The following is a 24,622-nucleotide window of genomic DNA, read 5'->3' on the forward strand; positions in this document are numbered from 1 at the left end:
CGAACCTACGACCTACGGACTATGAGTCTAACGCTTTACCAACTACGCTACGCACGCTACTTCAAAACGAATGCTAACTTCTTGATGCTATTTAAACTTCAAAAATACCTAACAAAGAAAAGTGCTTAACATCATTTAGTTAAAGTTAAGATATTAAATTATATTTTCCAATCAAATGCAATTTATAAAATATAATTAATTATATGCTTTATGATTATTATCATGAATCATCTCAGGTGAATTTTCAAAAAAAGTGTAAATATATTTTTATTAAAAACGCGTTTTTCGTTGTTTTGAATCATTGGAAACATTAATTTTTTGGTGATAAAAAAATATTTGATTTTTGGACTTAGAAAATTTTGCTAATCGATCATGAGGGCGATCCATGCGGGCCCCTACGGTGGCCCTCATCTATTTTGCCATAAGTGTGAGTGTTATTTTCAAAAAAGTGTAAATATATTTTTATTAAAAACGCGTTTTTCGTTGTTCTGAATCATTATAAACATTAATTTTTTGGTGATAAAAAAATATTTGATTTTTGGACTTAGAAAATTTTGCTAATCGATCATGAGGGCGATCCATGCGGGGCCCCTACGGTGCCCCTCATGGATTCGCCATATGGATCAGCCCTCATGGGCCCCCGCCGGGGGCCCCAAACTCTTGAGGGCAAGATCGTGGCTTTTTCCACACGGGTTGGTAAATAATTAAATTTTAAATTGAAAATTTTGGATAATTATTGAATTTTAATTGATTTTGAATTAAAATTTCGGGTAATAATTGAATTTTAGTTTATTTTGAATTGAAATTTTTAAAAAATAATTCAATTTTATTGTGATATTTTTTTTTAAATTAGGTATAAACAATTGTTAAATTTCATAAAAATTTTAATTGAAAAATAATGTTGATATAATTGAATTTGTGATGTATTTAATTAAAATTATTAAAAATAATTAATTAAGTGAAGAATCATTTTAGTTCATTTGTTAAATAATTGAATTGAAGAAGATCTGAAGAAGATCTACATTTTATACAAAAAAAAATGTATTTTATTTACATTTTTTTCAATTAAAAAAAAAATGTCGCATTTTATTAAAATAAGTCGATAAAAGTCGTATTTTTGAAAAAAGTCGGAAAAAGTCGTATAATCCGAGGCCTGTAAACATATAATTTTCATTATTATCATTTAATATGTTATAATATTCTAATAAATTAAATTATTATTATTAATATTAATCTTTAATTTCTTTATAACAAATAATTAAATCCTCGATTTGGCGAGCTTGCGCGCGTTTAATTTTGCTAGTTAGCTTAATAATTAGTTAATTAATTTTTTTACTACGAAAATTTAACATTTTTACCTGGTAATAAATGTATTAAACTTTATTTTAAAGCTGAAATAAAGTATAAAAGTGGGTGAGCGAATTTACCCGCAATGAGCGAAATAACCCCGTTTTACGGTACGTTATTTAGTTAATTAATTTATTTACAGAGAAAATTTGACAAAAAATTATTTTATCATCGTGATATTTTTTTTGAGCTACCAATAAATTTTTTACAAATAAAATTTTAAAAAAATTATTTTCTCATGGTGAAATTTTTTCTGTCCTACGAGTAATTTTTTTTGTTAATTATATTCTCATCGTGATATTTTTTTAGGTCACAAATAATTGTCTTGAAAAAATTTTTTTTACTACGAAAATTTAACAAAAAAATTATTTTTTAATGGTAATATTTTTTTTGGCCAACAAATTTTTTTTTTGTCAAATTTTCGTTAAAAATAATTAATTAACGAATTATTAAGTATGACATTATGTTATTAATAATTATTTATGACATTAATTATTTATTAAGTTAATTATTTGTCATATTTAAAATAAAATAAAATATCTAATAAAATCAAATTTTTCAAATGTTTCCGCGCTGCGCTGATGGCTCAGCTCTGGACTTAAGTTCGCTCAACGCCACAGGGAGGGCGAACATCATAACTGTTTCTCGCAGTTGAGGTGCCATTAGATTGGTATATAAGCAGTGATCGAAAATTTTTTTTTGTCGAAATTTTTTTCTGCCCGATGTCTCTCCTTTATTGGATTTGAGACAAATTCTTTTTTGGAAGAAATGGTTTCACTAATATTTTGATGACCATTTTTTTATTTTAATTTAAATATTAAAAATAAAATAATAATAATAACTATTAAAAAATAATAAAAATAAATTTTTTTTAAATTATTGATTTTTTAAATTATTATTAAAATTTTTAATATTGGATATTGGACTTACTAAATTACTAAATAAATAATATTAAAATAATTTTTGCAACATCGTAAACGACGTAGTAAACGACATCGTAAACGACGTAGTAAACGACGTAGTTTGCTATCCTGAATTCCGCTTTCATTTACGACGTCGTTTACTATGTCGTTTTCTACGTCGTTCACTACGTCGTTTACTACGTCGTTTACTACGTCGCAAACTACTTAGAATACGACGTCGTAAACGATGTCGGAATTTTCAACTGGGAATGTAACTTATTTTCCTTGTTTAAAAAAAAATAATTATTGAATTGTAGTTATGTAATAATTTATGTTTGATCACATTAATTTCATATAAGAAAATTCTGGTTTAAAGTGAGTTGTAATTAAGTATTAGCATTATACAAATTACATTAGTTTATTAAAAAAAATTTGCTATACGAACATTGTTACTTAATTTATTTCCAAAAAAATTGAAATTTATGCAGAGTTCACTTGATTAAAATTTAAATTCATGTCATTCTAAATTAAAATGTTGAAGTTAATAAACTCCGAATATAAAATTGGGTATTAAAACGCATATACCATTGGAAAAAAATATATGTATACAATAATATACTCTTTGTAATAATAAACATCTGAAAAACTGTTTGATGACTTTACAAAATAATATAAGTATCTGTTTAAAGTATTTTCGTTATAAGAGACATTTTCTCAAGATATTTCATAGCCTCCCCTGGTCGAGCCCGTTAAGGCGCTCCCAGTGCGGTTGAGAGCTATGATGGTCGAGGGTTCGCGTCTCAGAGTCAACACGTCGGAAGAATTTTTTTTTTTTTATATTATTGACGCTAAATAAAAACAAAATGTAACGAAATCTAATTTTATTTTAATAATTTAAGATAAATTTATATTTTTTGTAACAGAGATATAGATTTGTTACATATGTGTAACCGGGAACTCATTTATAAATGCTCTTTTAAATTGTTTAATAATTCTCAGTAGAGTTTTAAGAATACTCTTGCGTGAAAAAATATTAAATAATATTTTTTTAAATTAAAAAAAAAGAAAATCGGAATTGACATAGTTTCCTACATAGTAAACTACATCGTAAACTATATCGTTGCCTGTCCCATTTTCCAACATAGCTTTCTATATAGTTAACTATATAGCTTCATATATAGCTTCCTATATAGGTTTCGATATCGGAATTTTCGATAGGGTATGTTTTAAATTATGAGTTTTAACAGTTTTTACAAAAATATGAAATTTTTTTACCGTTTGGTTGTGAAGTAAATGTTAATCAAAATTAGCAACTTTTGAACTTATCCCATGTAAATAAAAGAAAGAAGAGGAGAAACGGCAACATAACCTCTAAATTGGCCAGTGGAGCTCAACTTTTATGGACTATAGCTGTCGGTTTTAAACTTACGGAAAACCCCTAATAGAATGAGTACTGCTTGAAGGGATGAACCTCCTTAATACATTACATTTAATATTATAAAATTATAATTATTTAAAAGTAAATAAATATTTATTATTTGAGAATAGTTAAAATTCGTTTGGTCGTATCATTTACTATCTAAATCTGAATTAGTAATATAAGAATTTATATACTAATTTCAATAGGTGACTCACTTTCTACTAATTAAAAAGCAAAAAGTGAGTCACTAATTCAATTTAGTAAAAAATTTTACCAATTCAGATTTACATAGTAGATACATGTCGTCGGTATAAATATAATATGAATAACACTATGCAATAAAGGAAAAATTAAATAAATATTTTACTAAATAATAAAGATCAGTTGATAACATTCAGTCAACATTCGTCTCTTCAGTACAATTTCGGAAATAATGTCCTCGTCAGTATTAATATAATAACCTTTTTAAAAATACATATAAACTACATAAACCATATAAACTATATGTGTCCTGACGCGGTGAAAGGGACCTTATGGTACAATAGCAAATTGTACTTTAAATGTTCATAATAAAAAATGAATTGAACAAAATAATTTCTAGTTTTTGGAAATGAAAGAGCAACTCAAATAATTTGATTTCCAAAAATTAGAAATTATTTTGTTCAATTCATTTTTTATTATGAACATTTAAAGTACAATTTGCTATTGTACCATAAGGTCCTTTTCACCGCGTCAGGACACATATGATTAATATTATAACAATATTTAAAAACATAAAACAGTCAAACTTAACAATATCCAAATAAACTACATAACAATTAACATTCAGTTGACATTAATTAAATTAACAAAAAAATTTATTTCTTGAATCACCTAAATTTTTTTTCTTAACCAAATAGCAAACAATTATAAATTTAATACTTAATATTTTTATTATACCTTTATATTAAGAACTGTATAATATTATAATTATTACTATAATTATTGTAATTATGTAATATTATAATATATATACCTGAATATATTATTTATAACATGGAAAACGAACATCAGCTCACGGAACAAGAATATCACGGCTCAGATATCTCGAGAGAGAAATGAACAAAGTTCTAGCTGAAATGGCCGCACCGATCCTCAACGAAACACAATGTAGGTTACAATAAAAAAAAAGATCGAGACAGGACGACGTCCTCCCGCCATTTTTGATCATTGGTCAAGAATCAATTCCAAGTTGATTTAAATACCAAAAAAAAAAAGCCGATTTTTGACAATAAAGTCATTAACGAAGGCTAAGAATTTCATATAATTAAATAATTATATATAATTCCAGAGGTTCATACCGAGGAAACAATGCTGAACAGCGACTCAGAACACGAGGACGCTCCCATGAATGAGGCAGATTTCTTTCTCGGCCTCGACCCAGCCATAGCCTCTGCAGCTCAAATACAGCTAAGCGACGACATAGCCGGCAGAATCAAAGCTTGGATTCTCAAAGGCTTAACTTCCAAAAAGGAAAAGGAAGCTATTCTGTCCTCCATTCCCAGAAGCGGTAATCTCTCTCTCGAAGCCTATACATTAAATGAAGAAGTCTCAGTGGACCTTCACCCTAAGGCAGCGACCAGAGACGACTTCTTCAAGGAGTATCAGAACTTAACTGGCACGGCAATCTCAGCCGTATCGTAGGTGCTCGATAGCATCTTACACGACAAAGTCGTGCCACTTGAGAGAGAATTAATCCTGTCTAACCTATCAAAGTCGGTCAAAGTCCTGGGTCACCTTTTTTCTCGCTTACTCAGGCTAGAAAATTATTCATCCTAGGCAAATACGATGACAGAATTCAAAAAACACTCAAGAAAGTAGAGCCCACGACCTACTTATTCGGGGATAACCTCAAATCGGTAATCGAAAGTTCAAAGGCCATGGAGAAGGTGTCAAAGGACCTGAAGCCGAAAAACAAGACTTTGTCTAAAACTAATAACAACGCTTTAAACTGGCGCAGCTCCACCGCCAAAAAAGAGGTGAGACGGGGGAGCTACTGGAACAGCAGTTCTTCGAGGACAACCACCTACAGAGACAACTACAGGCAGAGACCGTACCCGGCGAAGAAGAGCTACGTCCAGTCACAACCTCATCAGAGTCACCGCTAGGCGGGGTAAGTACAGCCGCTAGGTTAAAATACTTCGCAAAAAATTGGGAAACGATCACACAGGATCGATTTACCCTCACAGCAGTACAAGGTTATGATATTAACCTTGAACATGAAGTATTTCAAATAAATGAACCTTCCCCTATTTTACCTAGCAAGGATTTAGATTTAGCAATCGGTAAATTGCTACTCGCTAAAGCTATCGAAAAATGCAAATTCACGGAAGGACAATTTTTATCATCCTTTTTCCTTACCTCCAAATCAGACGGCTCTCTTAGATTTATATTAAATTTAAAAAAGTTTAACGAATTTATCAAAAAAGAGCATTTTAAAATCGAAGATTTGCGAACAGCAATCAATTTACTCGACAAAGGGGATTTTATGTGTAGGCTGGATTTAAAAGATGCTTTTCTTTTAGTCCCAATGGCTGAAAGCGACAAAAAATACCTTAGATTCTCATATAGATCTCAATTGTACCAGTTTAGAGCATTACCATTCAGGTTATCGTCAGCTCTTACCAAAATAGCCAAGCCGGTCGCTAATTGGTTAAGAAAGAAAGGCATCAAACTAGTTGTCTATTTGGACGACTTCCTAATCTTCGGCCTAATCTTCGGCACTTACAAAGAGTGCCTGGCCAATGTCGAAACAGCCATTGAGATCCTCCAGTATTTAGGATTTCGTAGCAAAAAACAAAATCCGATCTTTCTCATTCGATTTAGAGATTTTTTCCGACGCGTCCGGCATCGGTTGGGGAGCAACATGTGGCGAATTGAGCGCAAACAGCCTCTGGAACAATTCGGAACGCGATATGCCTATAAATTTTTTGGAATTAAAAGCAGCCTTTTTAGCCCTGAAATGTTTCGCGACCAACAAAGTTAACAAACAAATATTGCTTCGAATAGACAATGTCACTGCTTTGGCCTACATTAATAAAATGGGAGGCACCAATCACCATTACTTAAATGAGACTGCGAAGCTTATTTGGGAATGGTGTATAGACAGGGACATCTGGATATTCGCAGAATATGTGGCTTCATAGGAAAACCCAGCAGACAAGGGTTCTAGGATTTTCAATTTAGACACCGAATGGGAACTAAGCGATTACGCCTTTCAAAAAATCATCAAAAAATTCGGGAATCCTTCCATCGACTTATTCGCGTCACGAATCAACGCGAAATGTTCCAAATATTGCTCATGGGAAAGAGACCCGGAAGCTTACGCAATTAATGCCATGACAGTCAATTGGAGGGACGAATTTTGGTACGCGTTCCCTCCATTCTCCCTAATCAATAGAATTTAAAAAAAAATCAGGGACGAAGGCTCTACCGGGGTAATAGTAGTCCCTGAATGGTCGGTACAACCCTGGTTTCCAATTTTTCGAAAACTCCTCGTCTCAAACACGATAACATTTCCTCCTGGATCTAATCTTCTTCTTTTACCTTGCAGAACACGGACTCACCCACTCTCGGCCAGCCTTTCCCTGGTGTGCGGAATTGTTTGCGGAAAACCTTGCAGGAAAAGGGACTGGAGGAGGAAATAATCGCAGTCATGACTGCCTCGCTCACCGACAGCTCAATTAAACAGTACAATTCATCGCTAAAATATTGGTGGTCCTTCAGCTTACAAAACAACAACAACCCATACTCCGCGGACGAGAAGGTAATATTAAAATGCCTTACCAAGAAATTTTCAGAGGAAGCTTCTTACAGCACTCTTAATACAATGCGATCAGCTATCGCTTTAATCAACAATCAGAACCATTCCGATAGCCTATTAATTCAAAGATTTTTCAGGGGCATCTTTAAGCTACGGCCCCCCTGTCCGAAATACAATTTCACCTGGGTCATCAGCACCGTTTTGGACAAACTGGCAGAATGGAATCCAACAGAATCATTGGAACTACGAGTTCTGTCGCTGAAACTGACCATGCTCCTAGCCCTTGGATCGGCGTTTAGGATCCAGTCCATCTCACTCATCAAGATCGATAATGTGAAATCTAACAGACAAGGAGTCGAAATCAGAATCAACGATTTAACAAAAACCTCTCGTCCCGGGGCTCCACATCCCTACGCCTGGTTTCCGTATTATCAAGAAAAACCTGAATTATGCGTAGCGAGAACAATCCTTTGCTACCTAGAAAAAACAAAAGCGATCAGGAAAAGATGTAAAAACTTATTAATATCTTTTTAGGAACCACACAAACCGGTCGGAAAGCAAACCATCAGCAGGTGGATAAAGGCAGTCATGTCAGAGGCAGGAATCGACGACGTTTATAAATCCCACAGCACCAGGCATGCCTCCACATCAAAGGCTTCACAGGCAGGCATAGACATAAATTCTATCAAGGAAGCAGCAGGCTGGTCCGAGCGTTCGTCCACTTTCGCAAAATTTTATAAAAGGCCGGTTAAAAAACCAAAGATAATTTCGCTACTGCTGTCCTTTCAAACTAATCATTCTTCGGTTCATTTTTTATTACTATTTTCAGTTCAGTTTTATTATTACCATTTTTCATCCTTCGACTTAGTACCTAACTTAAGTTAAGTAAAACGTTTAAATTCTTAAGTAAAAGAGGTACCTGACTAAATATAAGGAAATTTTATTAGCATGTAAACAAAAACTTATAATTAAGTTAATAAAGAGTTTTGTAACAAATCATAAACTCTAAACATCTACATATGTTATATCTTCGAACAAGGAAATGAAATATAATGATTGATTAAACGAACTTAGTGAAGTTCGATCATAATTATATGAATAAACTTGTTCGAAGATATATACTCTAAATATAATAATAAAAAAAAAAAAAAAACCCACCCCAAAAAATATTCAAACATTCCCTCTAAACTATTTTGTATTTGTATATTTATTTGTTAAGAATCAACTGATTCATACAAAGGAGTTCGAGTTTATTACATAATATATATTTCCTAAACTAAAATTTTATACAATAAAATAGCGAGTTTTTTAATTGAAGATAAATTCGGATTTATCAAAACCTTCAGACAAGTATTCTCGATTTCCTCCGTGTTATTACTATTACAAAGATATTTTTTCCTTTCATTATCAAAGTATTGGCATTCTATAAGTAAATGGAAGACATAATCGGAGTTTTCAATATCAAGATAACAAAACTTACAGTACTTTTCAAATTTCAAGACACATACAGAAGAATTAACAATCATCCTAGTATTGTATTTATTTATTAATCGCAGTTGAGCTATCAGTTTAATTATTTTTAATGACACATTTGTTATTGTTAAATACTTTGGGGCCTCTTGTAGCAATTCCAAGTGTGGGAAAATTATTAGAGAAGAAGATGACTGGGCTTTCCCTAGATCTGTCTGGAATATTTTCTCTTTATATAATTTAATCAAAGATATTTTCTTTGTTTTCGTGCCCTCTAAACTAAATGAGTTGAATGAGCGGGGAATGATTGGGTTAAGTATACCTATAGTACATAGAGAAGAAAATTCTTCTCTATTTATCTCTAAAATGTGGCGTCACCTGGCAACAAGTTGCGGTACTACATATGTTATATCTTCGAACAAGTTAATTCATATAATGATGATCGAACTTCACTTAGTTCGTTTAATCAATAATTATAAAATAGACGGTAAATTACTGTAAAAAACTATGAAAATTACACGAGGTAAATTACTTACCCATCTCTTGTTGCAAACCAATTAAAAACGGAGGGAAATACTTATATTTTAATAATACAATATTTATCCGTACACAGTTAATTCAAATAAAATTTGGTTTATATTTAATTTTTTTTCAAACCCAGAGCGGCCGGGCCCCAGGGCATTTACCCCTGCTGCCCCCCCCCCTCTTATCGGGCCTGTGTATAACTAGATCTTCTGAAATTATTTAAAATAAATTTTTATTAAAGTTTCGTTTACGTTAAAAACAATTTTTCAATTTTGAGGTTATGTTAGGGGTCCCCATTCTCCTTGAGAAATAAATATAATTATTTTAGAAAAGTTTAATAATTTAAGGTTTTGTTATAAAATTGAAAAAATTTCATGGATTTTCGAAGTCGAAAAAAAATTCAGAGAAAATTCGATTGAAAGTTAAAAAATTTTAATCATTTGTATAAACAATTGTAAAATTATTCACTGCAAATTATACTTTATCAATAAAGTTATTGAAGGCATAAAATGTTACGAACATTTAAAAAAAAATAAAAATTCTGTGGATATATGTTGAAGAATTAAATTAATTTAAAAAAAAAAAATTAATAAAAATTTCTTTTTAAATTTTAAGACGTAGATATAAAATCAAGAGCAAGAATTTAAATTAAATACATTTTTTAGCTTTTCGTATAAGTTAGTAAATTAATAAAACTGTTATTATGTATGCAAACTTTTAATACTCAAAAATAATTTTCACATGATATCTGATGAATTCTTCGATTTTTCAAAAAACTATTTTCTGCAAAATTCTGATTCTATCAAATTTTATGAATATAAAATTAAAAAATTTAGAATTTTAGAGAAATCGATAAGGAATTGAATTACGAAGATTAAAATTTTGTTTTGTTTAACTTGCACCAAAATTGAGATCTGTAGAGTAATTCGGATAAAAAAAAGTCAATTCTGACACCACTTGGCGTAGTTTCCAAATATTTGTTTATTCTTATCAATATCATAATCTGTTATGTTTACATTTTACACCACACTAATTTTATGATAACAATGAAACGTTTATTAAAAACCTTGCAAACTTCAACAATATTTAAAATTTTTATATTTTTCTTCAGTTATATTTTAAATTAAGTTCAGTTTTTATCTTAATTTTATTAATTTAATTTTTTTTTTAATTTTAATGTTAGTTACACTATATTTTTCAACGAGAGAAAGTGATTAAAGCTGATGAATTGATTTCACACAACATTTATATAATCTTTTTGTTTATGATGGAGAATTGAAGTTGACGTATTCCAAAAGCGAAAATAGTGGACAAACAACTTTTAAAACTCGTTTGTTAGGTTGTAACTCATCTACATTTATTTATTTTTTTCAAATTTAACCAATATTAGCATTTTTAATTTATTATTTGCATTTTTAATTTAATATCAGAATTTTTAATTTTTTATTGGTATTTTTAATTTTTTTTATTAAAGATTAAAGATTAAATATAATTTTATTAATGAATTATGTACAAATTTTTATATAAAAAAATTAGAAACGTGTCATTTATATCAGAGTTGCAAAAAATTTTTCTAAACAATTTTTAACTCAAATCAAATCAACTTCCATTGAGTGCAATTTATGCAAATAACAAACTTTAAAAAAATATCGTACTTATTTATTTTAATACATTTTTTTTTTGTAAATTTTGACAAAATCTTTTAATTGTGTTTTTAATTTACAAAATATTTCGAAAATTACAAATTTCTTTTGCTCCAAAATTATTTTAAAAAATATTACTTATGAAAGATAAAAAAATATTTAAATATTTAATATAAAAATCTATATTTATCTTTAAATAAAAATTAATTTTTTTAATTTTAGTACTTCGGTACGAAAGGGCAAATTTTTTTTTGTAACCTCGTTTATAAGTAAATAAATAAATTTTATTTTTAAAAATAAATAATAACCTTTACCGAGTAAAATTCAAAAATTTATTTTAAAAAATAAATAAAGTGAATCATTTTTAGTTAGACGCAAATAAGTAACTATAAAAATTTGAATAACAAATGTTATGAAAAAAAACCGTTAATTTAACCTTCACATTTACATAATTGTTTTTTTAAATAAACATAAGAGTGAAATATATTTATAATACGAACATTGTTTAATAATTTTTCTTCTTTAATCGTATTAATAGTTTAATAATATTTATCGAAGAGTATAATATTTAGAGCGAAAGAGCCGTTTAAGGATTATGTAAGTAATTTTCAAGAAGGGGGGGGGGGTTATAATTTTCTTATATTTGTTTACGCAGGGGAAAAGAGGGAACTAGGAACTTATGTAAGATTATTTTAATTAGTTTGAATTTCTATATACACGTATTATCAAAAAAAAAATAAATAAATTCTGACAAAATGGAATTTATAGTCAGATTTAAAAATTAAAAATGGTGGTTTTAAAATGGCGACCAAAAATTTTTTAAAATTGATCGAATTCGTTTGAAATTTGTTTTACTCGGAGCTTTTTGAGTCATTGAAAACTTATAAATAATCTTGGATAAAATAGTGTAAAAAGAGGGTTCTAAAAAAAACTCTAAGTGCTTATTTAGAAGTCAAAAAATCTTCAAAATATGATTTTACTTAAAATGTCCCCAATGGCAAAATAAGAGAAATATATTTTTGAAAACTACAAAAAAAGGAGGAATAAAGAAAGTACAGAGATAAGTGCATCATACAACTGATAAGAATTCATGGGAGGAATTGAAAAGTCAAGCATTAAATCAATTGAGATTATTCTTTAGCGTGACCTTTAGATATACATTCGTCTCGCATGATTATAACTATTTATTTTTTGTCAAGCATTATATGACAAATAAAATCAACCTACAAACACTGTTACATTTAATAGAAAAAAGAAACTTTTAAAATAAAATTTTATTATAATTAAATTATTAAATTATTCTCCAAAATAGAAGTTTATGGGATTTTGATGAAGATATTTTTCGTGGGTTCCAATAATCTAGCTACGTCATTGCCTCTTAATATCATAAGACTTCGAAATGTTGCTTCATTGAAAATGTAAGTCATTTAATACTGATCATTCAAGCTGAAAAGTTCCAAGTGATCTGTTACAAAACTTCAGATATCACTAAATAAATAATTGTGTAATATTATTTTAAAAACATGTTTACTACTAAACAGTTTATGTTATTGCTGAAAATTAACAATCCAAGTGGAATCATTTAATTTTGAACTGTTTTTTTTTTTTAATCGAGAAATAATTAAGTGTCGATCATTGATCTGTGAGTGTTTGTACAATTTATTTCTAAAAGAATTATTTAATTTCCGTATTTCGTTATGCAGAACTACATTTAATTGTGCACGATAATGACGTTCTTATCTTTCCAAGGATTTCCAGTAGTTTAATTATTTTCTTTTAGTTCATTTCACAATAACTAATTTCTTCTTTTATTTTAACTTTAATGCTTTAAAAAAAGCTTTTAATCTTCAATATTTCTGATTTAAATTTTTTACCCTACTTTTCTCCTTTTTCAATTTTTATATTTAATATTTAATTAAAATTTTTTTTTTTTTTTTAAATTTTTTTTTTATTTTGGACAAATAAATCAGATTTTTTTTTTATTTGTACCAATGTTCGAATTTATTAAAATTCGAAAATTGAAACAATTTGTATCATCAGAGAATAAAAATAGCAAATTTTTTTTTAACAAAATTAAAAAGAATATTACAATATATAAAAAAATTAACTGAAATAACTATGCTTAAATTAGTTACAAATATTTTAAAAATAAATAACAAAATTAATTCAAATCAACAAATTGAATAATTAAAAAACACTTGTCAGAGAGTGTCATTGTTTTAATTATTAAATTCTTGTTCAGACGTCAAAGATTTAAATTCAGATTATTAAATGTAGGATATTTGAATTTTAGTGTATAAAATTAATTAAAGAAGAGAATGTAATAATGACTATATTAAATATTAAAATGTAATTTTTAATAATTATATGAATCTATTTTTTTGAAATTCTGTTTTCTTTGCAATAACACTTTGCTAGTGAAACTATATAAATTTTTTGTAGTCTGAGTTTAATAAACTGACTTAAATTTTGAAATAAAATTTTTTTTCCGTGTATCAAATAATACTAAATATCTTGCAATGATTTCTGATTATTATGCAGTGGGGTATTGACATTTATTATAATTTTTTAAAAATTATTGTTATTAATTATTAATAAATAATATTAAAATATTTATGACTATAGTAAAAAATTAATCCTAATGTCAAAAAATTACTATTGTTAAGATTAAAAATATTATGACTAAAATTAAATAAAATACATTTTTTAAAGTTAACATTGGATAAAGATTAAAAATTTCTGAAATTAAAAAAAGATTCAGGTAACATAACCTAAAAATTTTAATCGTTTTTTAATTTCAAAATAAATATTAATCTTTATTTAATTGCAAATTTTAATGGTTCAAAGTGGCAAAAATAAAATTGTTGCCCTTTCACTGAAATAATTTTTAATTATTAACTAATTAGTATATAATAATTTTTACATAAATTAGATGCAAAAAATGAGACACCTACATTTAAAAACACAATTTTTCATATTGTAAGAAATTTTAAAAAATATTAAATTAAATGTTAATTTCAAAAAAGAAATTTTAATATTTTAAATAATATCATTTTCATCACGTAAGGTTTTCGAGAAATTTGACATTTGAAAAATAATAAAATGGGCTATTTTCGATTTTTTTATCATCGTTCTAAGATTTGAATTAATAATCAAAATTAATTGGCGTACCTTGTTACATTTATTAATAAAAAATTTTATTTATTATTTTATTGATTTTTATTATTTATGTGTATTAACATAGATTTTTGTGGTTTTATAAATTTTATTTTTTTTATACACACTGAACTGCAATGATATTTCAAATTTTTAACTGATTGAAATCTTCAATGCTATCTCGGCGCTTTCTTTTATCAAGACTTCTTCTCTAACTCACACATCGACAAGAATCCTTAAACCCATAAAAACACATTTCCACTATCATTCAATCTCAAAAAAGAAACACATTTTTCTCAGTATTCTCAAAACTTTCAAACAAAACACATCAAAATTTTAATAAGTTAAATGTTTCAAATATCAGTGCAGTTAAGTGTATACAGAAAAAAATAATTAAAATAAAAAATTTATTAAAATAACAAAAATTAGTAAAATTTTGTTAATAAATTTAACAAGGTAAGCCAATTAATTATTTTAGAAATTATTTTCACTGACTGTTCCCTGATTGACAGTAAAAATTAAAATTAATGAAATTTTTAATTAAAAGTCTCCTGACATTCAATTAGTTACAAAAATTTTAACTGTTGCTCTTCCAAAACTCAATTATTTAAAAAAATGTTAAGTTCAATTTTTGTTTGAATTAATTATTCGTAAAAATATTAATCAAGTTTTTCAAAAATTCAATTACATAAATAACGTTAATTATTAATTATTAATTAATTATTAATTCTTTAAAATTAAATTTTTGTTTATATAATTCAAAAAAATTTTAATAATTCAAGTTTATTGTAATTTTAATTTAATTATTAAAATTTCTCTAAAATTCAATTATTGTCTGAAATTTGTAAAAAAAAATTCTTTAATTCAAATTTATAAAATTTTCAAATGGAAATCTCCTGAAATTTAATTATTTCTAAAAATTTTAAATCAAACTCTTCCAAAATTCAATTATTTTTAAATTTTTAATTACAAGGTTTCTGAAATTCAATTAGGGGCCATTCATTAATTACGTAAGGGTCCTTAGGGGGAGGGGGGGGGGTTTATAAAATCTCTACATGGTCTTACGTGGGGGATGGGGGGTAGAAGCTAATCTTACGTAAGATTTTGCCAAGTGTTTTCCATTTGTATTGATGTAATTAATTTTTTAATTACATTAATATTGTTAAAAACTTACGTAAGAAGGGGGAGGGGGGGTCCGAAAAATCTTATGTATCCTTACATGGGGGTAGGGGGGGTCAAAATTAGCCAAAATCGTCCTTACGTAATTAATGAATGGCCCCTTACTTCATAATCATTTAAAATTAATTTTCTATTTTTAAATGTAACTTTAAATTATTTTTTAAAACTTATTTTAATACTGAATTGAAATTTTAAAAATTTGTCTCAGTTTAATTCGGTGATTTAAAAAGAAAAATTCTTGAAAATATTTCTGTGAAACATTCTTATTAAGGAGTTAATAAATTTGATTTAATTTCTAATAACAAAAACTGTTAATAATAATAAAATATTTATCAATTGATTAAATTTATTGAAAAAATGGACTTTTTCGAATTTTTGTCATGGAGTAACAAATACAATACAAATTTTTTCTGTTTGGAACTTAAAGAGGAGACTGACATGTACACTTTATTTAAGTTTCATCACAATCACAGGGGTAGAACACTTAAATAATGTAAATTGTTTATAAAATTGTTATTAAAAATATCGAATTTTTAGGTTTACAATTTTGCAATTATATTCATTGAAAAAAGGACAATTTTTTATATAATTAGTATAAGTTTTATATTAATTAATTTCAAAAAACGGTTGTTGAGTTATTAATTTTTCCTTAAAATGTTGTTAAATTTTGTTTATGCAAAAAAAATAACAAAAATTTAAAATTTCAAAAAACGGTTAAAAGTGTTTTTTTGTTTTATTATAAACTACAGATTTTCATAAAAGTTTTAACATTTAAGAAAATCAATGAAAATTTGTTGACACGGTTGACCTAGAGTTACTCCATGTAATTCGACTAAAAAAACTATTTTTTTCTTTTGATTTGAGACCTACAATTATAAGAATCTGTGACAATAATTTTTATAAGCAAAAGTTTGAATTAAAAATTTCAAAAATTATAATTTTAGTAGCATTTTCAAAAAATTTGATATTTTTCCAGTACTTTTCATAAAATTCCCTGATTTCCCTGACTAATCACACTTTCTCTGACTTTTCCATGATTTCCCTGACTCGTGACAACCCTGTTTATTTGATTCAAATAAAAAAATGTTTGCTTAAAATAAATATTTTTTTGCTATTTTTTCAGTGTAATAATTCATTGATTTCTCTTAGGATATTCTATCGAAATTAATTAATTATTTACTTATTTTAACTATGTAATTATGAGGCTAAAAGTATTCCTAAAATCCCTGATTCCGAATCCGAGACTGATTTAATCCCACTACTTCAGGATTCTATAATAACCTCAAAAAATGTGTTTCTAATATGTTTTTTGAGGTTATGTCAGAATCCTGAACTGATGGGTTAAATTAACTATAGTAGGATGAAAAATGCTTAAATTATTTTATTTTAATGAAGATCGGTTTTCATTTGAATTATTTTAGATTTTAAATTTTCAATATAACTCTTTTTATTTTGTCAATTGAAATGCATTATAATTAAATTATAATGCTGCAAGTTCAATAAAAGACTTTTCGTTTTAAATACATTTTTATTAACATATGTCGATAAAGAAAGGCACCTAAAAAGCAAAAAAAAATTTAGGTTATGTTTGTAATTTTTTGATTGAAAATACATAAAAAGTAAAACTAACACAAACATAACATGAAAATGATTTGATTCTTAGGTCTCTTTCTTTATATCACGTCAACTATTCTAAATTTCAATCGTTGAATACGTTAAATAGGAAATTATTTAAGTACTCAAGTTACTGTATTCAAAGATTAATTATATCTTGTTGTTTCCGCACCAGAATATTAATTAATCGATTTGTTTTCATTGCCTCTTGTACCATATGCAACCAATATACAACAATGCTTTTCTTTTGTTGAGATGATTGCAAAAATTTATCTCAATTTTTATTCGAACATAATTCCACACATAAGTATATAATATGTACGGCCCTGAGTGTTTCCACTTTTTGACATAACCTTGACGTCAAGGGTAACCTCCATCCATTGCACATAAGACTCGCGCGCTGCAATGGTTGGAGGTTCCAGTGTAAATTTTTTTTTTGAAATAAATTATTAGATAAAAGTCACAAACTAATAAATCAACTGTTTTCAGTGTTTCAGTTTCACAGCACTGAATTGGATAAGAAAATATGGACAATCAATTAAAGAGATCTGAAAGTAAAGCGGACAAAAGTGTGATTCTGAATGGAATGCATGAAACCACAATGGATATTGACGGTTTTAATTGTCCAAAATTGAGTAAAACACTAGTTTTCTACGTAAATGGAGTTGAAGTAAGAGACACTTCAGTGGAGCCAGAATGGACTCTTCTTTACTATTTGCGCAACAAGCTTGGATTATGTGGAACAAAATTAGGATGTGCGGAAGGTGGCTGTGGAGCTTGTACTGTAATGATCTCAAAATTTAATCGAGTAACAGAAAAACCAATTCACTATGCAGCCAATGCGTGTTTAACTCCAGTTTGTGCTGTTCATGGATTGTCAATCACAACAGTTGAAGGAATCGGAAGTATAAAGACAAAGCTTCATCCAGTTCAGGAAAGAATTGCGAAAGCTCATGGTTCACAGTGTGGATTTTGTACACCAGGAATTGTTATGTCTATGTATACTTTATTGAGATCAATGCCAAAGCCACAAATAAAAGATTTGGAAATTGCGTTCCAAGGGAATTTATGTAGATGCACTGGATATAGAGCGATCATTGAAGGTTACAAGACATTCACCGAGGAATGGGAGAAAGTTCAACGTCTTCCTCAGCAGAATGGCAATGTTAATGGAAACGTTTGTGCAATGGGGGAAAATTGTTGCAAACGAGTCTTTACATCAGAACCAAATGAACTTTTTGATTCAAAAGCATTTCGACCCTATGATCCAACGCAAGAACCAATTTTTCCTCCAAAGTTGCAAATCTCGTCAAAATTCGATGAAGAGTATTTAATATTGAAGGGGAGGAATATCACTTGGTATCGTCCACTTAATTTGAATGAGATTCTAACTTTGAAAAAAAGATTCCCCAACGCTAAAATAATCGTTGGTAATACGGAAGTTGGTGTGGAAATGAAATTTCGAAATATTTTGTATCCAGTTTTGATTCAACCGACAAAAATAAAAGAAATGTGTGAAATAATAGAAAGTAAAGAATATCTACAAGTGGGAGCGAGTGTAACTTTAATTGAAATGGAGGATAAATTACGGGAGGAAATAAAAATTAAACCTGAATTTCGAACGAGAATTTTTGCAGCGATAGTGGAAATGTTACATTGGTTCGCTGGTAAACAAATTCGAAATGTAGCAGCAGTGGGAGGGAATATAATGACAGGAAGTCCGATATCAGATCTTAATCCAATTTTTATGGCTGCTGGTATTAAGCTAAATTTATGTAGTTTAGATAATGGATTCAGATCAGTAAAAATGGATCACACTTTTTTTACCGGTTATCGAAAAAATGTAGTCGCTGCAGATGAAATTCTAGTTTCTATTAGTATTCCCTTTTCCCTTGAGAATCAATTTTTTGTAGCTTACAAACAATCAAAGAGACGTGATGATGATATAGCTATCGTTAACATGGCTTTGAATGTCTTTCTTGAAAGTGATATTTCCATAAAAAAGATTCATATTGCATTTGGAGGTCTTGCGCCAACAACCGTTTTAGCAACAAAAACTTGTGAGAAATTAATAGGACAGAAGTGGAATTTAAAAACTTTAGAAATGGTTCATGACGATCTTGACAAAGAATTTCCCTTATCGGGCAACGCACCTGGAGGAATGATTCTTTATCGACGATCTTTGACACTGAGTTTATTTTTTAAAGGTTTCATCCACGTGATAAAGCTTTTGAGTAAAAATCCACACTTTTGTGATAAAAATTTGAAGACTTTGCAAATTCCAAAAGAATGGGATTCAATTCCAGAAGGCTTTCACTATAAAATGCCTTGCAGTTCCCAGTATTATCAAGTAGCACCAGAAGATCAAAGATCGACGGATCTGATTGGCAGACCTGTGGTTCATGTCAGTGCTTTGAAACAAGCAACCGGAGAGGCTTTATATTGCGATGATGTTCCTAAAATAAACGGTGAACTGTATTTAGCATTTGTTCTTTCAACTCAAGCACACGCTAATATCGTGAAAATTGACACTTCAAAAGCCCTGGAAATGGAAGGTGTTATTGCATTTTTCGATGGTAATGATGCTCCGAACAATAAAACTGGACCTATCTTTCACGACGAGGAGGTATTTTATGGAAAGAAGGTTACGAGTCAAGGTCAAGTAATTGGAGTAATCGTGGCAGTTGATCAGCTAATCGCACAGAGAGCTGCAAAAAGTGTTAAAATTGACTACCAAGTACTAACTCCGATAGTGAGTATCGAAGATGCAATTCTAAAAAAATCTTTCTTCACAGGTTTTCCGATTAGCTTAACCAGAGGAGATTCAGATAAAGCTTTCGCGGAAGCAGATCATGTTCTGACTGGTGAAGCAAGAATGGGAGGTCAAGAGCATTTCTACTTAGAGACAAATGCTTGTATCGCAATTCCGAAAGAAGAGGATGAAATTGAATTAATTTGTTCAACTCAACATCCAGCGGAAATTCAAAAAGCAGTCGCTGAACTTATGTATTTACCAATGAACAAAGTTATTATCCGTGCAAAACGATTAGGCGGTGGTTTCGGAGGAAAGGAATCAAGAGCTGCAGTGGTAGCACTTCCAGTTTCTCTAGCTGCTTACAAATTGCGAAAACCTGTAAGATGCATGTTAGACAGAGATGAAGACATGATGATGAGCGGAACACGTCATCCTTTCTTGCACAAGTATAAAGTGGCTTTCAACAAAGAGGGAAAAATCCAAGCTCTTGAAATTGAAATCTACGCTAATGGAGGATACTCCATGGATTTATCACGAGGAGTTATTGAACGTGCAATGTTCCACTGTGAGAATGCCTACAATATACCAAATACAAAAATTATCGGTTACATATGTAAAACAAATTTGCCGAGTAACACAGCTTTTAGAGGATTCGGTGGACCTCAAGGGATGTTTGCAGCTGAGAACATTATTCGCGAAATTGCTAAATTTCTTAATCGAGATCCGATACAAATAGCTGAAATAAATCTTTACAAGGAAGGAGATATAACACCTTATAATCAAACACTATCTTATTGCACAATGGAACGATGTTGGCAGGAATGTTTGAACAAATCCAATTTCAAGAAACGTCAAACGGATATTCGGAGATATAATAAGGAGCACAGATTTAAAAAACGGGGAATTTCGATTCTTCCCACAAAGTTTGGAATCGCTTTCACGGTTCAATTTCTTAATCAAGGAGGTTCTCTTGTACATGTCTATCACGATGGGTCCGTCATGATTGCGCACGGAGGAGTAGAAATGGGTCAAGGGCTACATACAAAAATGATACAAGTTGCGAGTAGAATTTTCAAAGTAAATCCAACAAAGATTCACATTCCCGACACGGCAACCGATAAGGTTCCAAATTCATCTCCGACTGCAGCCAGTGCCAGTTCTGATTTATACGGAATGGCTGTTTTGAAAGCTTGCACCGAAATTATGAATCGCATACAGCCCATAATAGACAAAAATCCAAAAGGAACGTGGGAAGAATGGATAAAAGAAGCTTACTTACAAAGAATCGGTCTTTCAGCAACTGGCTTTTACAAAACTCCAGATATTGGATATTGTTTTGAAACAAATTCGGGCATTGCCTTTGACTATTTCACTTATGGAGTCGCCTGCTCGGAAGTGGAAATAGATTGTTTAACGGGTGATCATCAATTATTGAGAACGGACATTGTCATGGATTTGGGAGAGAGTTTAAATCCTGCAATTGATATTGGCCAAGTGGAAGGAGGATTTATTCAGGGTTATGGATTATATACTATGGAAGAATTGATGTATTCACCTACTGGAACTCTCATGAGTCGAGGTCCTGGGGCATACAAAATTCCGGGATTTTCAGATATTCCACAAGAATTTAATGTTTCATTGTTGAAGGGAGCACCTAATCCAAGAGCAGTTTATTCCTCGAAAGCTGTAGGAGAACCACCCCTTTTTCTCGCGTGTTCTGCTTTCTTCGCTATTAAAGAAGCAATAAAATCTGCAAGAGAGGATATGAATATTAAAGGGATATTTAAATTAGAAGCACCCGCTACAGCGGCTAGAATTCGCATGGCGTGTGTGGATGAATTGACACTAAAAGTCGGAGAAGGAGACGGTAAACCAGCTTGGAATTTAGTTCCTTAAGTCATTTAGATTCAATTTTAGATCGTTAAATTAAAGATAGATGATTCAAGCAATTTACTATCGAAAAAATTTTTATAAATCTAAAAAGATTCATTTATGTCCCGATAATATACGGGATATGCAAATAAAATTTTGTGAACTTTACATTAATCTAATTCATATAAATCTAATTACAAAATATATAAAATAAACATTTAAAGAAAATTCAGAGATAACAAATAAATTATATGATAGTATAAATTTATTTTTTCAGATTTTATTATGAAAAACAAAATATACTCAATTTTATAAATTCAATTTGATTCCGAATTAGAAATAATGAAATTCCCGATTGTTAATTTTTATAAATACAATATGCCATACGAACTAATAACGTTAAACTTATTACAGATTCTTAAAAAAAGAATCTTGTAATCTTTAGATTTAGAAACTAATGAAGATGTAACATAACTTTTTTGACTTTGTGATAAATACTAGTGATTTTAACATTATTCTCTCTAGAGTGGTTAATAAAAATTCTTTCTTTTTATGTAAAAAAAATATGTTGATAAGCTAAAAACAAAATTTTTTAAAAAAGAGGTGTAAAATTAAAAAATAATGTGATTTTTTGGTTCCATTTCATTTTTGTAAAAATTTTGAATGTAAAATTTTAACCGATTTAAGTTAGATATTTAGGAGAAACAAAAAATTGTTAAATATTGGATTACTTTCTCGATTTTTTGGACTGATGAAAATTGAAATAAAAAAATACCTTTTTTCCTTATTTTTTCTTCACAACGTTTCGTTTGAATAAAAGATTTTTTGTTTTGTCGGTATAATATTATTAAATATTTAATTAAATAAATAATAAAAATTTAGTTAATGTTTACACCCTTTAATTTAAATCATTGCAGCCCTGGAAAAAACATAAAACGATTTCAGAAGTTAAATGTCTTTCTTTTGTTTAGAATTAAAATCGATTAAAATATAATTTTTAAAAATTAAGTGGGTACTGATAACTGGGTGCCAGTTTCAGCTTCGTAAGTAATCTTTACCCTGTTCTATGTTTTTATCAAATAAAAACTCAGCTTTTTAAAGATTATTTAGAAACATCTTATTGTTCATATAATATATGCTTCGCACTTATCAACTAAAAGCTACTATTTGCTACTTATTGACTTAATTAATTAAAAGATTAAATATTTAAATTATTATTGATTTTAATTTAAATTGAAAAAACAACTTCTATATCTATTTTACATTGTTTCCATACTTGAATTATTTTGTAATTATTTAAAGTGAATTTAGAATAACAATTTAACTTTAAATAAATTACTTAAAATTAAAAAAAAACATTTTTATAACATAATCATAATACTATTTTTAAATTTAATTCTAGAATTTTATTTTTAATTTTATTTACATTTAAATAATAATTATAATAAAATTTTATTTGAATCAATTTCATTTAATAATTTGTATTGCATAAATGTTTAAACAATTTAATTTTACAGAGTTTCCAACGCTTAGAGAACTCAGGGAATTTACTTACTTGAAAACAACTAAAATTTATTTGTTTTTACAAACAGAACAATATTTTTGATCTTTTACCATAAACTCTCGTTTTTTCAGAAATCCTAAATTTATCGATTTTTCATTTAATTTATTCTTTTCTAAAAGTCTCGATTTATTTATTTATTTATTTTTAATACAATGAATTTATGTACTTATTTATTGACTTTTACAAATTTGTCAAAAATTATAAATTTTTCCGTAAATTCCTTTTTTAATTTAAAGATTTTTTAAATTTTCGATTTTCCCACAAAATTACTTTTTATTTTCAGAATTAGTAATTCTCTCATATTCTTATTTTTTTGAATTTTTCTTTATTTACAAATAAATTTATTACAAACTAATAAAAATTTTTAATTTTTCAGGTAAATTTTTTTCTTTTTGGAAATTCCTAAAATTTTTAATTTTGCTTTATCATTTTCTCTTCACCATTGTATTTTCTTAAATGTTTTTTTTCTTTTAATTTTCGAAAATTTTCATGTTATTAATTCTTATTCAATTTTTTCTAAAATTATTTTTTTTTTCTTTCGTCTTACACTCTTCGACATGTTTAAGGGAAGTCACCACCTTTATTTTAAGTCCTTTAAATTTTAATGATCACACAAATTTATATATTTTTTTCTTGCATCATTTAAGTTCTAAAAACATACAGGATGGTTAAAAAAATTAAATTTTAATTTTTGACCATATTAGAAATTAAAGTCTTAAAAAATCAATATTTTAAATATCTATCTTCTTTGACAATTTTTACTATTTTTCATCGCCAATTTTTTTTCAATGGCCTTTAATGATTCTTCAGAAACTCTCGTACGGATTTTCAAAAACTTAAAGTTCTAAAATAGTCAAAAATTAAAATTTTGTTTCTTTGACAAATTCTGTATGTTTTCAGGATTCAAATCATGCATGCAAAAAAAAAATAACTTCCTGCCATCATTAAAATTTAAAGAACTCAAAATAAAAGTGTTGACTCCCCTTAAATATTTTTCCCTCAAATTCTCCTTTTATTTTAGGAAATCATAAATTTTATTTACTTATCAGTTACTTATTTAATTCTTAAAATTTTTCAAAATTACTTTTTATAATTACAGAAATGTTTGTTATTATTTAATTATTAAAAAATCATTATTGATAATGTTATAATTTGCTAAAAAGAAGGAATAGGGGAAATTTTATTTTAATAAAGGGAAAAAACAGGGTAAAATCTAAATGCATATTTTCTTTAACCAAAATGCTTTAAAGTTGATTTAAATTACACTATCGGTGAAAATTTTAAGACCACCCATTTTCTTGATGAATAAAAAACATCTTAAAACATAGAAAGTATAGAAAACAACATTTTTTTCCAAATTTTTTTAGAAGATG

The 24,622-nt window shown here is 28.2% G+C and overlaps 2 protein-coding genes across 6 annotated transcripts in view; one reads left to right on the plus strand and one right to left on the minus strand.

The window, feature by feature from the left end:
* Window positions 1-24,622, minus strand: part of LOC127285329 (cytoplasmic dynein 1 light intermediate chain 2) — an 85,864-nt gene that overhangs the window by 58,576 nt on the left and 2,666 nt on the right. The gene's annotated exons all lie outside the window — the stretch shown is intronic.
* Window positions 12,340-22,790, plus strand: LOC127285325 (xanthine dehydrogenase). 3 transcript variants are annotated; one of them, XM_051311280.1, is made up of 2 exons: window positions 12,340-12,527; window positions 17,548-22,790. In XM_051311280.1, the coding sequence occupies exon 2, from the start codon at window positions 17,585-17,587 to the stop codon at window positions 21,707-21,709; it is 4,125 nt and encodes a 1,374-aa protein (XP_051167237.1). In that variant the 5' UTR covers window positions 12,340-12,527; window positions 17,548-17,584; the 3' UTR covers window positions 21,710-22,790. The 3 variants fall into 3 exon arrangements, with proteins under 3 accessions (XP_051167237.1, XP_051167236.1, XP_051167238.1); XM_051311279.1 differs by lacking the exon at window positions 12,340-12,527 and adding an exon at window positions 12,541-12,751; XM_051311281.1 differs by lacking the exon at window positions 12,340-12,527 and adding an exon at window positions 12,596-12,613.

Source organism: Leptopilina boulardi, unplaced genomic scaffold, assembly GCF_019393585.1.
Source record: "Leptopilina boulardi isolate dan_hultmark-lab unplaced genomic scaffold, ZJU_Lbou_2.1 LbouV2_330, whole genome shotgun sequence".
Lineage (NCBI taxonomy): Eukaryota > Metazoa > Arthropoda > Insecta > Hymenoptera > Figitidae > Leptopilina > Leptopilina boulardi.

What these genes read in the sequence shown, in the direction of transcription:
- LOC127285325 (XM_051311280.1), top strand. Translation starts at nt 17,585, where the DNA reads ATGGACAATCAATTAAAGAGATCTGAAAGTAAAGCGGACAAAAGTGTG.